This window comes from Eublepharis macularius, chromosome 10 (genome assembly GCF_028583425.1).
Source record: "Eublepharis macularius isolate TG4126 chromosome 10, MPM_Emac_v1.0, whole genome shotgun sequence".
NCBI lineage: Eukaryota > Metazoa > Chordata > Lepidosauria > Squamata > Eublepharidae > Eublepharis > Eublepharis macularius.
Window position 1 is genome coordinate 67,888,007 of NC_072799.1, and position 19,326 is coordinate 67,907,332.

Sequence of the window (19,326 nt, forward strand, 5' to 3'; positions counted from 1 at the left end):
AACAGATGAGGTAGATTTTGGCACCTGTTGCACAGTTCTCATTAATATGAATATAGATTTGTGTGTGTGGTGCTTGTATACCTTTAGTTCAATGAGACTACAGTGTAGACCACGGGTTGTTCACAACTGTCAGATCTTTTTTGTTGTTGTTTGCTATTCTTGCATTTCTCAGGAAGGCACTGTGAGCCAGTATTTTTATGCTTTGATCTGTACGTGGGTTGATGTGGGTGAGTATTATCAATTTGGGGGGGGGGAGGGATCAGATATTAGATGTATACATATGAACCTGCCCTGACCTGGATAGCCTGATTTCGTCAGATCTCAGAAGCTAAGCAGGGTCGGCCTTGGTTAGTAATTGGATGGGAGACCTCCAATGAAGAACAGGGTTGCAGAGGCAGGCAATGGCAAACCACCTCTGTTAGTCTCTTGCCATGAAAGCCCCACCAGAGGTTGCCATAATTCATTTCTGATTTGGGGACTCTCTCCATCACCACATATGAACCTATGACATTAAACAGTATCCTTTCAAAGACCTGTGGAAAAGTATGTGACCACAGAAAGAGAAACAAAAACCACCCACAATGAAAAGATGTGTGAAAAATCTAATTTTAGAAAACATACACAATTATGCACTAAATAAGCATCTGAATGTAACTAATTCTAGTGACCATTAGGGGGTTATCCAGTCCTTTGGGGAATAACACATTGATGACATTTGCATTGTCTTTAAAGGAAAATCCAGAGTACAAGAATTTATTGGGCGGATTAATAGTCTTCATTCTACCATAAAATTTTGTCACTATATGAGTGATGTAGAATTGACATATCTGGATCCCTTTGTATAAGCCGATAAGGAACATTTAAAGGTAAGACTTCATAAAAAATTAACAGACAGGAATTCTTTATTACAATATGCTAGTCATCAACCTGCCCAGCTATGTAAGAACTTGCCCTATAGTTCTTTATGTTTTAAATGTAATACCTTATCTTCAGATGGGTATCAGACTAAATGTAATACTTTGATATCACATCTTTTTGCCCATGGTTATCCTTTATAGGTAACCATGGCAGCTAAAACTAGGGCAGATGCTAAAGAGAGATCCGAATTGCTGATTAAAAATAATAGACCTTTTGAGGAAAAATGTCTTTTATGTAATGGCAACGGGTAATGTATGATTCCATTCAAACACAATGTCAGTCATTAATACTGATGCCAACTTGTGCCTACTGGATGACGCCAAAAATAACAGTTCCTTATTTTGAAAGAAGGAAGGATCATGCTTGAAAATGGAAGCAGGCTTGAGATGGCACCTTGGCAATGAAAGCCCCATCCTGGCACTCTAACAAAGATTTGTGTTTGGGCACAGGAACAAGAGGATAACTGTAAATGTATCTGGAACAGTCAGTTTCTTGTGCACAAAGGTATATGTGGATCAGGTACACGTTAATTTATAGAAAGATAATGTCATGCTCAGTTTTCGTACTCCACCTCCCTGAATGATGAGAAGTTTCAAGGACAACGTTTCCCAGATTTGCTTTAGTAGTATTTACTTTTTTTACATATATATAAATAGAGCACAGGGGGAGGCAAAAAGCCACTGCTCCTCACATCATATTCCCAGACAGAGAGACCCTGCATTTGAAGGTTCTTCACCTTTCAGCTGATTCAGAACTTTCCCTCCTATAATATATAATAATAATAAAATTCGATTTATATACCACCCTTCAGGACAACTTAATGCCCATTCAGAGCGGTTTACAAAGTATGCTATTATTATCCCCACAACAAAATACCCTGTGAGGTGAGTGGGGCTGAGAGAGCTCCAGAGAGCTGTGACTGATCCAAGGTCACCCTCTGTTCCTTGTAATACTCAAACTGCTGTCTCTTCACACACACAAAGACACACAACCTTGCTACAAACTCCGAAGGGCATCTTATTCAAAAACTATTAGGCGACATGAATAATTATTCTCCATTCGGGAAATATGTAGAGATTTAAATATGCAAATATTTAAGAACAGCAACATATTTTTATCAAAGGTCCTCCTGACTCCCCTTCAAAAGCCACTTTAGGCAAACCTGTAGCAATATTCCATGGATTCAAACAGCAATCATGCAAAAATATCTTTAGAGTCCAGGGTTCATAGTGTGGTACTCCAGTCAAAGGTTCTGTGATAGTCAAGGGCCTGGAACTATTGTCATTCTGTTGAGCCTGATGTTTTTCTTGAGCCATCATGTATAGAGAGCAGGGGTCATTTCGTAGAAAAAGAGCTGGAGGAACTCATTGGCATAACTCATTAGCATATGCCACACACCCTGACATCACCTATCCTGGCTGTTTTGGACCTAGTTCTGGCCATTCAGGGCTGAAATTGGGCCCAAAATGGCAAAAAGGGGCTGAAAATTGCTGACAAGGGGCCCAAAATGGTCAGGATTGAGCCACTTCTGAGTGGGAGAATGATCCACCACCTGTCAGAGGCCTAATCTGGGCCGTTTTGGCCCCAATCCAGGCTGAAGTGGGCTCAAAATGGCCGAGAGTCAGGTGGGCAGGGCCACCTGACATATGATCTCTTTGGGGAACTGCCGGAACTGCGTTCCAGCGCGTTCCCCCTCGAAATGAGCCCTGATAGAGAGGGCTCCTGATTTGGAAACTGTACAAGATTTTACCTTGTGGATTTTGTCTCTCAAGCTTAATCCACTCCTATGATGACTGCTTCTAAACAGGCATGCCTTGTCAGATTACTGGGGATTGGGATACTCAAAGAGATATAAAAGCAAATGATTGCATATGTTCATGGTTTAATTGAAAAAAAACTTAATAGGGTAGTATTTGTAATTATTTTCTTTTTTCCAATTCATAACAAATACAGCAGTGTTACCCATAGAAAAGACTTGCACTTTCATCAAGCTCATCTTTAAAACAAAACAAAAAAGAGCAACTCTGTGAAGCCAAGCCAGAAATGTATTAAGTTCTTTTCAAACAGATGGTCTATCATTCATTGGTGATAAGATTGCAGTGACAGTGTGGTTAGTCTAAACCTTGCCACTTACATTACTTAACACAATGTTCCAAGACATTTAGATGCAGTCTGAACACAACAGCAGTAGGACAAGGAATAACACATACACTGTATCGCAGTATACTTTTTTTTAAAAGTTGGAGGCTCTAAGGGTTGCCGTTTCTACTGAAGGTTATTCTGGTTTCTTAAGGGTTCTTTATTTGGTGGACTCATATAGCTTCTTTGATGAGCTCTGCTAACCTCTGAAAACCCTACAATTAAAAAAAAAAGGTGAGTCAGTGAAGGGCAGTTACAGTGCCCCAATGTAAAGGAATAACACAGCAGAACCCAGTTCTATATATACACAGACAATGTGAAGGAACACTGCAGTGAGTAGGAAGTTTGTGTGAGTGTTCCATATCCCCTATCCAGCCCTCCTGCTGTGTGCCATATGAATTATTCATGCTCAGACCCTGAGGGCCAAACGACAAGTGACGAATGACACACGTTGGACACTTGTCAGCTTCCCTCAAGTTTTGATGGGAAATGTAGGCAGCTTGGTGGAATGTTGGACAAGTGACAGCTGAAAAGTCCATTGGACAGCAGTCGGAGAGCCAAGCTGCAAGACCAGGATGCCTACATTTCCCATCAAAACTTGAGGGAAGCTGACAAGTGTCCAACCTGTGTCATTCGTCACTTGTAGCTTGGCCCTTAGTTAGCAGAGTCATACACAGAGAGAAGGCTGATAAGAGATGTGAGGAAAGGCCACCCATTCCCTGCAATGCCATCTTCTGCTGCTTGTGTGAATGCCCTGGCAGTCACGTTGGCAGAAGAAAGGGGGAAATAGAGTTATGGAGCTGTTCCTTAGCTCAACTGGATCAAACCCTTACAGTGCAATCCCATGCAGAGTTACACCCTTCTAAGTCCACTGACTTCTATGGATGTAGAAAGGTGCAATTTTACTAAGACTGCACTGCACCATTAACTCTGTGAATTGACTTGACAACGTTTCTACGTTACTACCTCAAAAGTAATTCTAAAAAAACAATGAAATACCTAAAATGCTATCTATACCTGTTAAAACACGTTACATGCTAAACATCAACTATCTGGCACAATATAGATAAACTTCGCCCCTTATTTGCCCAATGTACATATGGTGGAAAAAATACTTGTTGCTAAATAATATTATAAAGTGGTTCTAAGATCTCCCAGATGGAGTAACATCCTTGATCTCTTTAAACTTTACGGTTTTCTCCAGCAAGCGACGAAGTCATTCAGTCAAATGCACACACTGGCCAAGATTTCTATTTTATAACATGCATGCACACACATGTTTTCACACTCTAGAGGCTCCATAATCCACAAACTGAAGCAAAAAAAAAAAAAAAAGACGTTGTGGCATGCACCAACTGGAGTGCATTTTCTGTTGGGTGGGTGAGGGTATGGGAAAGACAATGAAATGGAGTTTTAACTCTGGTGGAGAAGAATGAATGGAGATTTAGTGACAGCAAGTCTGACTAAACAGTTAATCTATACTCACCTGATCAATCTGGCTTGGAGACGATAATGAGAAGGAAGCCCTGACATACGAACTTGGTTCAGAACTATCAATGTTAAACGCTCGCCCAGGAACTAGTAGCACCTAAAGAGAAATCATTTGTGTTCAAGCTTTCAGCTTTCTGGAACCCTGTGTTATTGTTAGAACGGGGTGGGCGAAGTGACTTTCCTTGCTGGGAGCTCCCTTAGACCAGAGTTTCCCAGAAAGCTGAGAACATCAAGATTGACCCACTGAGAATTTGCTCTTCCAGCTCAGCCCTAGCAAAAAAACCCCCAAAGTATCAGGGAGCCTTACACCTTATAGCAAACTAGTTAGTATCCAAATGGACTGGCATGTAAGGAAGAGGGTCAGAGAAATATCCCAGAGAAATGTGTTGTACTAAGGAAGTCAAAAAATGTCTTTATAGAAATAACATTCATTATGGGGGAAAAGGGGGAAAATGATTTGAGTGGATTCAAAAGGGGTAGGAAAGGATACAAAATACAGAACATAGAGAAGGGCACACTATCATACAGCACACAGTCACTCAGATAAAAGCAACAATGTTGGTCTAACTCAGCTAAATACACTTTACCTAGATTGTAGCAGGTTTCTCAAAGCACGTACAGAGTTCCTTGCAGTGCCAAGATAGTGGAGAAGTCCCTAACATCTGGCCCATTGGTCTTGGGGTCTCCTGATGTTCCAAAGTTGGGACAAGAATCCAGAGCTCTCAGATATTTATGGGCAATGGAGTCTGACCTAAGCCTTGCTGAGATGGATTAGCAGATCTAACCAATTTCCAGCAAAGCTCCATCTCTGATGTCAGAGAGTATTGCTACCATTCAGAGAATTATTAAAGGATGGTCCCACTATATTAATGGCTCTACACTTCCATGACAAAAAGGGAATCTGGCCCAAGCTGGTTGTTCTCTGTAAAAAAAAAGCAGGCCAGGTATCCCCGATATGCAGGGCTTTTTTTCAGCGGGAACACAGTGGAACGGAGTTCCAGCACCTCTTAAAAACGGCCACATGGCCAGTGGCCCCACCCCCTGATCTCCAGACAGAGGGGAGTTTAGATTGCCCTCTGTGCCGCTTGGCCATGCGGAAGGCAATCTAAACTCCCCTCTGTCTGGAGATCAAGGGGTGGGGCCACTGGCCATGTGACCATTTTCACCAAGGGCAATTTAAACTTTAAAAAACTCCCCCCTTGTTCCAGCTGACCCAAAGTGATGTCATTGTGCGGTCTTGAGTTCCACCACTGAGTTCCACCACCTCTTTTCCCAGAAAAAAGCCCTCCTGGAATGGAGGCTAAATCATTATTCTCATGTACGTTTCGGAGGTCCAGAGCCCAGACACTCTGGGTGGTGCTCTTGAGCCATATTGAATCTCAAGGTTCTGTCACACCTTCCGAAGTGTAGATGAATGTTGGTATGTATCATATAATCAAAAAATGGAGCAGTTTGAACAAAAGGACTTTCCTGGCTCTCCCACCTGCTGAAGCCCACTGAGCTCCCTACGTTTTGTTTGGAGTGGATGGGTTGGTTGTCTTAATGAACAGTATAAAGGACAGGAAGAAAGAGCAAGAAGAAACTGGTGGAAATCCCACCCCCCTTCAATGATGGAAGTATCCTTCCTTGGTGGGAAACAGAGGGTAGAATACCAGCCCCTGTTATTAAGAGCACCTTCCTCACAGTATTATATTATATTCAGTAGATGTTTTCATACTTGTTTCTCCAAAGCTTTTTCCATGATCAGGTGTTGTGTGTCAGAAATTCCTTTAATTTTAAGCCAGAGAAACATTCCAGCAGCAGGGGCATGCCAATCTGCTAGGCCTATGAAAAGAGAAAGACAAACAGCAGGGAGAAAGAGGGTGTAGTTTTAAGAAGCTGCTACAGAATCACACTGAATAGAATCCATTCTTTAAATTTAAGCGGCACTCTCTTTTCCAATCTCCCACCCTGAAGAAGAGATTTAAAAGCTTCAGGAGATTCCTCCAACATATATCTCTATACTTATATAGGAGAAGCAGTTTGGAATTATGACTGGCATGGGGACACACAGCTTCCCTTCTGCAATACATCAGGTTTTTTTCCTACTGCTTTATTAGAATAGTTTATCCAAAGAATTGTTCTTCACATCATCAGTTGTTGTTATGTATGTGGTTTATTAACATACTTCTCTGTCTCTATAGGGAAGCTCACTTACTTCCTCCTGATGATTTATTCCTTCTAGTAACATAATGTAGTCAAGTTTTATTTAAGCAGCTGTACATCAAACATCACTTCTTGACAGTTCAAAGGCTTAATGTGATCCCTGACCTTTTAGCCACTTGTCTGCTGCGGTAAGCATCACATCCCTCTGTGTCTTGTAGAATTCTATCACTCTGGAAGACAATCCCCCCCCCCATCTCAGTTAGAAAAATTAAAGTCCTGATGGCAGAAACAAGACATCTAAGTAATAGTTTACAAGGGAAACAACACTCCGATATAGTCTAATGATTGCTGCATTCTGTTTTGAATTGTGCTATTAAGATCAGTATCCTGACCTGGATTGCCCAGGTGAATCCAATCTCATCAGACCTCAGAAGCTAAGCAAGGTGGGCCCTGGTTAGTACTTGGACCACCTGGTTAGTACTCGGCAGGGGTCATTTCGTAGAAAAAGAGCAGGAGGAACTCATTAGCATAACTCATTAGCATAACTTATTAGCATATGCCACGCCCCCTGCCATCACTGGAAGTGTGTCATTAGTATAACTGTTTTGCATATGCCACACCCCCTGACATAGCCTATTTTGGCTGTTTTGGACCCAATCCTGGCCATTCAGGGCCGAAATTGCACCCAAAATGGCAAAAAGGGGCTGAAAATGGCTGAAAAGGGGCCCAAAATGGTCAGGATCAGGCCACTGATGAGCGGGAGAGTGATCCACCACCCATCAGAGGCCCAATCCAGGCCATTTCGGCCCCAATCCAGGCCGAAAAGGGCCCAAAATGGCCAAGAGGCAGGTGGGTGGGGCCACCTGACATGTGACCTCTTTGGGGAACTGCCGGAACTGCATTCCTGTGCATTCCCCCTCGAAATGAGCCCTGGTACTTGGACCACCAAAAATGACTAGCGTCACTACACAGAGGCAAGCAATGGCAAACCACCTCTGTTCATAAACTGTTGTCTTGAAAACTCTGCTGAGGTGCCATGAGCTGGCTGAGAGTTGATAGCATGTTCCACCACCATTAAGATCAGTATAATGATGTTAGATTAGTGGCACTAATTGAAAGAGGTAACACCACACACACACACACACACTCACTCACTCACTTCGTCATCATATATAAAAGTGTGGTCAATACATTAAATAAAATAAACTTAGTTCAATGTATCGAATAATCAAAAGGAAAAAATTCTCAACAATACAGTATAGTGGATATATTTGCATTACCTATCTACATGGTCAAAGAAACCTTTGTGACCCCACTGCTGAAGAAGTTGGGATATCATAAGCTGTAGAAATAAAACCTATAGTAAATATTATGCTCATGTCACAAACAGATATTAATAAATAATCTCGGCGGCACAAATATTAGCATCCCTGTGAGTATAAATTTACGTTAATTCTTTAAAAAGGTCTCAGCCCAAATGCCCTCTTTTCAAAGTGTTTTGCTGGTACATGCCATGCCAAATTGATTAGGCATTGTGTTGCCAAGGAACTGTGAGTAATGTTCAGAAACCCAAAGCAGAAACGGCATGTACTTATCCCTGGCGTGTCCTAGTTTCCCATCCCACTATTCTTAATGATCCTGCTAACTCAAAGGAACAGACAAGGGGGCTAGTTACAGCAGGCTGTATGTTCCAGAGCTGGTGGTGCTGCTAATTGGCTTTGTATATTTCCAAGTGCTTCGAAAGCTTTTTTTAACTTTTGAATATAATTCTCGTAAATATAATTTCCCTAAATATTCTATAAACTATATTAAAAATTCAATTAAATGAAAATGGCTGTAATGTGTGAAGATGTTTCTGCTTTACCCTCCATTTACATCTTTGCATTACCTTATAGTTCCTTAGAAAAACCTTTAACCTTTGTGAAAATCATGCTGAAAGAACAAGAGAGGTGAGACGGAAACGGTAAATGATGAACAGTATTTTTCTGTGTAACCTCTGTAACCCTGTATGGCTCTGCAGTTTAGGTGGCGAGGACAATGACTGTGTATACACGATTGTGACACTGATGTTTCTGACACCAAACACATGAAGCATGGAAGACAAACCAGCACATCTGGCTGAGAAGGTCCTCACCTGAGTGAAAGTGCTGGTATGCATCGTAGAGACCTGTATATGTAGAATAACTCTGTCAATGAGAGGCTTGGGACCAGTTAGAAAGCCTATTCTTAATCTAGGTAAAAGAAAATAATTATTATCTCAGAAGAGTAAGTTCCATTAATATTTAATTAAAACTTAATATGTCATTATATTTGAAAATGCATCTTCTCCCCTGATGTTTAACTTGATTTTGATCTAATGGGAATTATAATACGAGGTACGAGTAAGAAAGCAAGAGGATATGAAAACCGATCAAGTATCTAATAGTCTGAACACATTTTGCCAAAGCACTTTGACAAGTCTAGGCTGGGTTGAATGCCTAATCTTGATGCACTCCCCGAAAGGGGAATCTAGATTTTAATAACAGAGAAGGCTAGAATGGAAGATTAAAAAACAGTTCTAAACTAGCTGCGCAGTAGTTGTACATGATGAATGATGAAAGGGAACAAACCCACCCCTCCTGACCAAAACCTCCAAAAGCCAACCATGAGTTTTCTAATGAGCTATCAGCAACCTGAAAACAGTCCAGTAGCACCTTTAAGACTAACCAACTTTACTGTAGCTTTCGAGAATCACAGTTCTCTTCTTCATATGCATGGAGGGTAAGAAGAAACTGGTCAGATATCTGACCAGTTTCTTCTTACCCTCCATGCACCTGACAAAGAGAGCTGTGATTCTCAAAAGCTTATGCTACAGTAAAGTTGGTTAGTCTTAAAGGTGCTACTGGACTCTTTTCTATTTTTGCTACTACAGACTAACATGGCTAACTCCTCTGGATTAGCAACCTGAACAGGCTTATCTGTCCCCCTTTCCCTTCTTTTCTGCTAACAGATGATCAACTGCTCTAAACGTTCTGTCTGTTTTGGAGCACATGTAGTTCTCACCAGGCTGTTTTTCTGGAGGGGTTCCTCCCTTTCTTTTTTTTTTAGTAACTTTACAAATGTCACATTTTTCTGCCTCTCTAGAGAGTTCCCCAAATATGTAGAGACCACTATCGTATCTGTAAATGGCTTTCATCATCCACATAGGGATCAAGCTGTTTATTATTAGAAATGCACTTGCAAAGTCAAGGCAGTCATCTGGCTTTCTGTTTCCGATAGCTTGATGGGGCTCTCCTAGAACCGCTAGTGCTGTGCTCTAACCACAGATGGCCTTACCCAGAAGACAGGATCTTAGAGAAAGAGTCCGTCCGTATAACTCGACCATCAATATCCATTGAGAGAAATGTTGGTGCCCAAGGCTTGCAAAAGAAAGACAAATAAGTATCACCATTAAAGGGACATGTTTAAAAATGCTGTTTTAAAGGAGTTAGAGCCTGTGGTGACACGAGATATTACCTGGCAGCCTCTGTTGTTGTTTTTACTACTGGTGGCATGTGAGAGCCTGTGGCCATGGAAATGCTATCTGCAGTTTTCGCTGCTGGAAACAATGACTGTGGTCATATGCATTTATCCAGCGAAAGTTAATCACATTGACAGGATAGCTGCTTGAGTCCCCTTTACTTTTGTCGTTTTAAGTGCAGCATCATGATTAGGGCAAACAGTTCTACTAAATAGGGGAGAATAGAGATAGACTTTTCTACAATACATCAGGCATTTGATATCCGGGAGATGAAGAAAATGAAGATTCACTTCTTCCTCTAATGCAGAAAATAATACAAGCATCAAACAGACCAAATGAGAGCTCACCTTACTAAACTGAAGAAAGTAATATGGATCATCTTCTATTAGGAGGAAATCATATTGCCTTGCAAGCTAAAAGAAAAACACACACACACATATATATAAGAACAGTTTATTAAAATAAAATGGGTTGGATCCAAAGACTCCTTTCCGTAAGACTTTTCATTCAAAGTAAGGGAATCTTTAAATACAACTGAATGACTCCCGTTCCACAAAAGATCTACCGTTATTTCATTCCACAATCCCATGTTGCCAGGAAGCATTCAGATGGGCTGAGTGAATTCAAATTTCATTCCAGGTGTAAATATGTTTTATCGGTACAGACTAGTGGCCCCGATTTGGAGAGCCGCATGCACTCTTATATTTAATGTTATCTGGCACAAATACTGGGGGGTCTTCATTCATTTCAATGAAGGGAGCTGATTCATGAATGCAAAAATGGTATATGCAGCTCAGCTTGGTCCCTGGATGTAAACAATGGAAAAGCAGTTCATTTTTTGAAACTGTCGGCCACTGCAAGGGAGGAGGGAAATTCATGCCCTTACACATTTGGCAGCCTCAATCAGCACTAGGAACACAGCACCCGCTACAAAGTATATCGCTGCTAATTCACACTCCCCCTTCCGCTTTGCTAATCTTGGCATCCCCTGCTAGACTGTGTGGTTGCATTGACTGCATAGAGCCTTCTGCCTACAACACAGGCTCCCAGTCCTGATGTTAATGTGCGAGAATCCCCTATGCCCTATCAATCATCCCCAAAGAATGGCCAGTGGTTCCACTAAAGATCTCACTAGTCAATGCTGGAAGTTAATGGAGAAAATGGTCTGGATTAAGACAGCTCTATGAACATTTCTAAATTCATGTGTCTGGAACAGTCTGACGGATCAGACTATAGAGCTGTAACTGAGCGTTAACCATACTTTTTTGAAAGTTTATAGGTTCCCTTGTTACATTTGAGTAAGGCTAATCATTAACCGTTTGCAACAGATTCTTCCTCTGCTCTAACAATAATGTTTTCCTGAATAAAGCAATACAGACTTAGAGCTCATATAAAGACAAATGATTTACATCCTAACCTCATCAGCACCCTGGCCCTAGTGAATAAACTATATATTTACTAAGAGCGGCAACAAGCCAATATGTTTACAATTATGGCTGAACTAGCAACAGAGCCAAGGCCCTGCTGCTGCCATGGAGAAGGTGGGTAGGCCATGCCGGGGGGGGGGGGGGGCTCACACATGCTGCGGTTTCCCGCCAGCTCTGTAGGCAGGCCTCTGAGGGGCCGTGGAGCTGGTGGGGATGTGTAGCGTGACTTCACAGCTGCTGCCAAGGCAGCAGGAAGACTGTACAGGGGGAACTCCCCCATGCTTTGCCTCCCCGTCAGCTCTGCAGCCCCTCAGAGGCCTGCTGCTGCTGACTCACTTTTTATCCTGCCACAGGTGCACCGCAGGGCACTCAATGTGCCTGTGCCAGGATAAAAAGTGAGTTGTCGGGAACACGGCTCAGCTTTTATGTTTAAGGATAAGACCACTTGATTGATAGAGTAGAGCTACAGCACTGTTAGCTTGGGGAAACCACCTCCCAAATCCCACTGTATGCTTAAAGCTAAGAGGGAGAGATGGCTGCCTGTTTCTTTCTGCCATCTGGTGTCCACCTCGATGAATCCTATGAGGGCCACAATAGATCCTGTACATAGAACTCCACAGAAACACATGGCTTCTCCCTCAAAACCCCCTGAAACATAAGAGTATTCTTCTCAACCCTTTCTGTCACTTTGATGGTATATAACATCGAGAAGATTCACCTGATCCAAAATCATCATTTTTTGGTTTAAATTGCAAACTATTATTCTGACTGATACACCTGATAGATCTCTTTCTTGCGGTCCGTTGTCAATGAGGTCCCAGTGGGATTGCTGCCATTAGGAACTGTGTAGAGAAATTTGGGGAGGTCGCTGTTGACTTTTCTTGTACTTTCTGGACTCCATCTGGAAAGAATTTCTTTCAGGCCTTTGGGAATAATACCATGATGGTCACTGGGAACACTGATGATGTTACATCCCAATGGTCTCAGCTGTTAATCAAAATAATAAGAAAAGGTAAGAAGAGACAAGAACATTTACAGTGCAATCCTAAGCAGAGTTACTCTTCTTAGGATTGCACTCTTATTCAAGCAATCCATTTTGTATTTCACAAATCAATTGTCAGCACTTGCTGTAGTGTTGTAATACTGATGATTCCCCCCTGTAAATCAACCTTAAGATTTTAAATTCTCCAACACTGCAATCCTAAACAGTTACATACAGAGTAGTATCATAGAATCATAGGGTTGGAAAGGACTTCCAGGCTCATGTAGTCCAACCCTGTGCACAATGCAGGAAATACACAAATTCCCACCCCCCATACCACCCAGTGGCCCCTGCTCCATGCCCAGAAGATGGCAAAACACCATCAGGATCCCTAGCCAAACTGGCCTGGGGAAAATTGCTACCTGGCCCCCAGGGTGGCGATGGTATTACTCTGGGCGTGTAAGAAGGGGCCACGAAAACTAAGCACTGACAGTAACCCTTCCTACCCTCCCTCTCATGATCTGCCTAGGTTCACAGAATCTGCATTGCTGTCAGATGGCCATCTAGCCTCTGCTTAAAAACCTCCAAAGAAAGAGAGCCCACCACCTCCCGAGGAAGCCTGTTCCACCGAGGAACCGCTCTGTCAGGAAGTTCTTCCTAATGTTTAGCCGAAAACTCTTTTGATTTAAGTTCAAGCCATTGGTTCTGGTCCGAGCTTCTGGGGCAACAGAAAACAACTCTGCACCATCGTCTATATGACAGCCCTTCAAGTACTTGAAGATGGTTATCATATCACCTCTCAGTTGTCTCCTCTCCAGGCTAAACATACCGAGCTCCTGCAATCTTTCCTCATAGGACTTCGTCTCCAGACTCCTCACCATGGACTTAAACGGTATTACTCTGTTTACCTTTGTTTATCCTACTAGTGGTAACGCATGAATCCCATGTTGAAAATAATAATTTGTTAACTATAACAGGGAAGAAAGTGAAATAATCCACCAGGACTGTGTGTTTTTTCCTGTTGTGTCCTCCTCATCCCTGTTTTCACTTTACTTTTTTAAGGCACCAAGGAGTCTCAAACCAGCAGCCAGGCGTTGGCACCACGGCCCCTGTATTCCAGGCATCCTACTGCACACTTGTGTTTTGAGAGTGTCCCCTTGGCTAGTTTTTAAGTGTACGCTTGACACTTTAAAAAAGTATATATTTAAAAATGTAATGCATTAATTAAAAGAACTCAAGATTACTCAGACAGCCAGGACTGAATGCTGCTCTCTCTTCAGTGTAAACTTGCTGGCAAAGTGGGGTTCACCTCCCAGTAATCTGCAGAACACCCCAGTCTATGCCTCATCATAGATTAGGTGAGACTGCCAGAACCATAAACTCCTCTGTCTCAACAGAAGACAGGCTAATGGCCCCAAATGCAGGACGTTCAGCAATTGGACTGAAAATTCAATAATGTTAAGAGAATGGCAGAGAAAATAGAAAGGCATGGGCAATTATAGTATAAGTTTAAAATAAAGAGTCTGCAATTTTTCTTTCTGCACTAACTAGCATTTATTAGGCCATAAATAAAATGTAGCTGCAAAAGTTTTATACTGTCCCCCAGAATAGCTAATGAAAAAATATTGCCAATAATACACTAAGTCAAGTAATAAATCATCCTGACACCCGCGGTGATTTGTAGAATCAGGGAATGCTGGAATATTATAGGTAACATTGACAGGGATAAGATTTCTTCCACCATTTCTCTGAATCTATAACTATCACCTGATGGTGTATTTCATTTAAATGCATGAGGTATGTGTGTAGCCACTGAACACACGGCCAGTTTGCACATACCAACAGGATTTCCTCCCATGCAACCCTTTCCATGGGCAGGAACACGAGCAAAAAATTCCATCTAAATGAAGCCATCCATGGAGACTGTTTATAGACATTTTGGCAATCACGGGGACTAGAAAAAACACAGCCACCAGTGCAGAAATGGCTAAATTGCTTCTGTGCACAATCCTGTCCAGCAATGAGAATTTTCCAGGATTCTTTACATGGAAGGAATTATAGAGAGAATGAATAGTGGCTTTGCATATGTCAACCAGCCCAGACTAGTCTTTTTTGAGATTTTCCCTCATGTTTCATGTCATGGAAACTTGGCAAGCCACAGCTTCCCAGGCCATCCCAATTTTAAACATAACATTTTAAGATAAAGGTTGATTGATGCAGATAGACCCACTAAAGGATCCAGAAGTATTTGCTATTTACTAAGGTCCCAACTACACGTTCTGCTTTACCCAAGTTGCAATGGGGACTGGCAATCATATTGCAGCTGCAAGCTGCCACTGGCAACTCCTGTGTAGAAATGTAGCAGGAGCCCAATTTGGATCGGAACTGTGGTGTGAGGGGAGGAGGTGCTCCTGCCTTCCTCCCAGGCAGTTTTGGCTACTGAAAATAGTGCGCAGGAAGGGAAGGCAGGAGACCTCCCTCCATTCCATGGTCTGGATTCAAATCAGCCCCTGCTGTGCTTTTACACAGGAGTTGCCTATCGGGACTTTCAGCTGGACTATGGCAGCATATCCCTGTGGCGAATGTATGTAATGCATAATGTGTAGTGTGAGCCTAAGGTCGTTTCTACATGGAGATTGTTTATGAAGTTATTCAGCACATCTAGTCCCCAGAAGCCCAAAGTCCAGCAATGAGCCCACCATATTTCTGCTCAGTATAAGAAGATGACAGCTAGGGAGATTGGCTTTGCGATCTGTATGGCTCGATGCGTAATGACAGTATGGTGCTCAACGCTGCACCACAATCCCATGAGCAAGAGACTGTCCCATGCAACTATGATTTTCTTAGGCATTTCTAGTTCTAAGATAAATAAGGAACTGAGAAATGCACACACATTTGGAGATAAAAAATTATGAAACCCAGATAAGCATTTATAATTACATTATCTTTAACCGGTTTATAGATTTCCAGAGCTCAGGAAAGGATAAAAACTCTAGGCTGCAAAATGATGTTGAAAGTGCGCATGAATAATACAAATAGCCGTTACTGCCACAGGTTTTGCAGACCTATGGAATACTTACCGCTGCGAGTGTCCCAGGATAGCTGGGTGCATCTAACAGGATGGTGTCTCCAGGATTAATAAGCATCTCAAACACCTACAAAATATTTTAAAAGGCTGCCTGAATACCATTAGTAAATTCTGCTGTAGACCAAAATATAGTCTTAAATAATCACAGAGTGCAAACCATTAGCATGAATTACTAACTTTATGGAATATGAACCATCTAAAAGAACTCATAAAATACATTTAATCTCTCAGTAAGAATCAGCTGTCATGCAGCAAGTATTAGGGAGAAAAGAACAGACAAGAAAAAAGGAAAGCTAACTTACAAAAACCCCTAACCTAATTATAATGGTGAAGTTACAGAACATAAAATCCTACTCAACTGTACCACCACAATCCATTATTTTTGTTTGTAGGAATATAAATGGCAACAGAATGGATTGAAATACTAGCAAATGGTTCCATATTTATACTGCAGAAATGCTTATGTGATGATAAACTTTGCCTATTTCACAGATCATTGGCCAAAACAGTAAATATTTAGTAATTACGTGGAAGCAATTAATACAGGACAACGGCCTTGTCAGACTCAAACTGCACATTTTAAAAATTTGTTTCATTGTGTCAAATGAAGTTAATTCTATTTGAGAAAAAAAGAATCAAGCAACAAGAATAAACCCCACAGAGAACAAGCCCCACTCCAGGACAGACATCTTCAAGGACAGCTCTCCCAGGTATTTTTCTGAAAATTTAATCCTCATTGTAGGAAGTAATTGGCACAGAAATGTAATTATATCTGTGTTTCTTTCTCCCAAAGTGCAGCTCTCCAGAGGTAATGCTCCTTAAACTTTGAACCACATTGGCTTGCACACTCCTTCTTTCCCCCTGCATATTTTTACACCATCCTTCTCAATAAATGATAGTTAAGTTTATTCGGTGTTTAACCCGCCCTTCCTGCAAGCGGGCTCAGGACGGGGTACAACAATCATAAAATACAATTAAATAGCAAATTTGCTGTTACATCTAAATGCAGCTGTAACAGACTTTACTTAACAGCAGGTTTCCGAAGTTTATATTTTTATATTTTATTTATATTTCAATTTATAAACTGCCCATCCTCGGGGGCTCTGGGCGGTGAACAAGTTAAAATCAATAAAAACAAGAAAACAACAACACTAAAATCAACAGTAAGTGCAGTAAAATACGAGAGTTGGGATAGGAAGGGTTAACTATTTCCTAGAATGGAGAGCTTGAGTGACAGGTTGCTCCCTCTTCTTTGATTAGTCAGTTAGAACCAGTCTGAAGACAGTCGGTTTCTGACAGGATTTTAGTGCGAGGGAGACTCACAAGTCAGACAGGTTCACCTTTTGGGTGAAGAGAGAACTTAACTGCCTTAACTGTAGTGTTACTGTCCAAAGGAAGAATTCTATCTAAGAATTCAAAGTATAAGTGTCAGTGTAACCTGAAGCATGCTTTATACAGACAGGAGAGAACTGGGAGTGTGTTCTGGTGAAAGTGATTGGGTAATGGGTTGAGACTCTCTTTCAACCCAAAAGCAGAAAGGTTATACCTTCTGAGAAGATTAATTCCTGCCCAGTTTCTAAGAGGGGTTTGGCTCTGAGGAGGACCCCAGGTATGTTGTGAAGAGAAAACGGCTTTAAGAACCGCTTCAAGAAACCTGAGCAGTCATAATAGTAAAGTGTCCAGTAGCACCTTTAAGACTAACCAACTTTATTGTAGCATAAGCTTTCAAGACCCACAGCTCTCTTCATCAGATGCATCTGAAGAACATTGTTGCTGTAACTAAATTACTAAGTAAAACACATCTCACTATTAAGGACCAAGAATATATGAAAATAAGTTTCAAGGGTACTATTTTTGCCTGTTACTCAAAGTGTATTCTGTACTACCAACAACATTTTACCTTCGCATTTTCATCCCCTGACTACACTATCACTGTCTGTTAAAGTAAGTTATTTTTTTTTAATGTTATACAGTCTCTAGTGCCATTTGCAACAAGAAGGAAGAAGGTTCCTACTTTCCCCCATCAAGTTTCTAGGTTGGGCTAAAAAGCCAAAATTACAACTGCATGTTAGGGTAGGACAAACAGACTTTCAAAACCACAAATATTAACATTCTACTTGGGGCTGCTCAGTTTTGGCAGGAAAATCTGCCTCACAGTGGGGAGAGTAAAGGGAGGGTCTGTTATAGCAGCAAACCATGGTTTGCGTGCTTTGTTCAGAAGTGATGGCATAGGAGGACATGAGGAACAAGGTTTGACCACTAACATTTTAAGAATGGATTCCAGGTTTGTTTCTTGTTAAAGAAGTAAGACAACAGATTAATTTTTGAATGCTTAACTGTAAAAGTGTCTGTGTTGTCTCCCTGGGGTTGGATTCCTGGGTCAAAGCTCCCTCCACTGTCTCTTGTTCTGGAGCTTCAGGGCTGCCTCATTGTTTAGAAAGGATGGGGAGTTTATGCTCACCTGCAGCCCACTCTCTTCAGCCTGTATCCTCTCCCCAAGCTGCTGAAAAGGACCTTGACACACCTCTCCTGGAGCTCAGCCAGCCCTCCTTTTAAGGGAGAGGTTACAAGGGGGCCCGAGCCCTACCTCATGAGTCTTCAAAAGAGGGTGTGATCCTGTGCTGTGTCAGAGGGTGGCCCAGCTCTTCCTCTCTCTTTCCACCCTACCCTGGTTCAACCAGCTGATGTGATGCTGTGCCACCACAGGGTGTGGCTGCCCAGCGGCACTTCAGCCTGCTGCTGGTGCAACCTGGTGTGGCTGACCCACTACACCATGCCATTTGCTGCCCACCACCTTTGCCTCCCCCATCGGCTAGAGGCATGCTGGGATCAAAGGTGCACAGGACTGAAGATGTGAGGCTGCAGACACTTCTGGGGTGGCCAAGTCTCCTCCCCAAAAGACAAACCATGTAAGCTGATCTCCCTAAAAACGTTATACACAAAAAGTTTTGTTTTACTGTATACACTTATAACATATATGTGAATGTAAGATGACCCTCTTGATGGCATACCTCAACCCCCCCCCTAATTTTCCTTTTGGGTATTGGATAAATAATAAATTAATCAGCAATGGAATCACAGGGTATTACAACAGAAACTTTGTGAAGACTGGGTGGTGGTGGTGGGGGGGGGGAAGTTGGGTTCACTTTGTAGGAGAAAAAATAGTACTGACTCCTCTTTAAAAGCTTACTTGTATACATCTTAATATAAACTTTTTACTAATAGTACATTTCATGCATTGGATTTTTTTTTTTTTTGCAAAGCAAGGTAGGATCTCACGCGGAGAAAGAGAAGCAATTAATCAGGAAAAAAAGAAGAATGGTTAATATATTTAACACACATTAATAGTCTGAAATCTTACGTTACACAAGCCTTGTTGGCTGCCAGTGGTGACACACATCTCCATTTTTCCTTCTTCAGGTCTATAGTCAGCTGTTGGAGGGTTATGAAGACTCCTCTGTAAATCTTTCAGCCACGACAACAACTCTGGGATGCTGAATGCAGATTTATATTTACATCAGTAAGCTGCTAAATATGTATGTTACGTTAGTTACCCTTTATTGGTCAAAGTAGATCCCTTTAGTTCTTTGTTTAAAGAATTTTTAGCACAGGCAATGGACAGAAGTAAAGTTATACT

At 41.7% G+C, this 19,326-nt stretch overlaps 1 protein-coding gene across 1 annotated transcript in view; it reads right to left on the reverse strand.

Annotated features, from left to right (window-relative positions):
• Positions 1-2,783: 2,783 nt before the first annotated feature.
• AADAT (aminoadipate aminotransferase) overlaps positions 2,784-19,326 on the reverse strand; it is a 28,697-nt gene continuing 12,154 nt past the window's right edge. The window contains exons 4-14 of the mRNA XM_054990303.1: positions 19,051-19,183; positions 15,682-15,756; positions 12,397-12,606; positions 10,540-10,605; positions 10,009-10,091; positions 8,828-8,924; positions 7,974-8,035; positions 6,859-6,923; positions 6,266-6,372; positions 4,544-4,645; positions 2,784-3,272 (exon numbers count right to left, since the gene is read on the reverse strand). Coding sequence (XP_054846278.1) covers positions 3,231-3,272; positions 4,544-4,645; positions 6,266-6,372; positions 6,859-6,923; positions 7,974-8,035; positions 8,828-8,924; positions 10,009-10,091; positions 10,540-10,605; positions 12,397-12,606; positions 15,682-15,756; positions 19,051-19,183 — 1,042 coding nt within the window. The 3' untranslated portion in view covers positions 2,784-3,230. The remainder of the gene's footprint in view (positions 3,273-4,543; positions 4,646-6,265; positions 6,373-6,858; positions 6,924-7,973; positions 8,036-8,827; positions 8,925-10,008; positions 10,092-10,539; positions 10,606-12,396; positions 12,607-15,681; positions 15,757-19,050; positions 19,184-19,326) is intronic.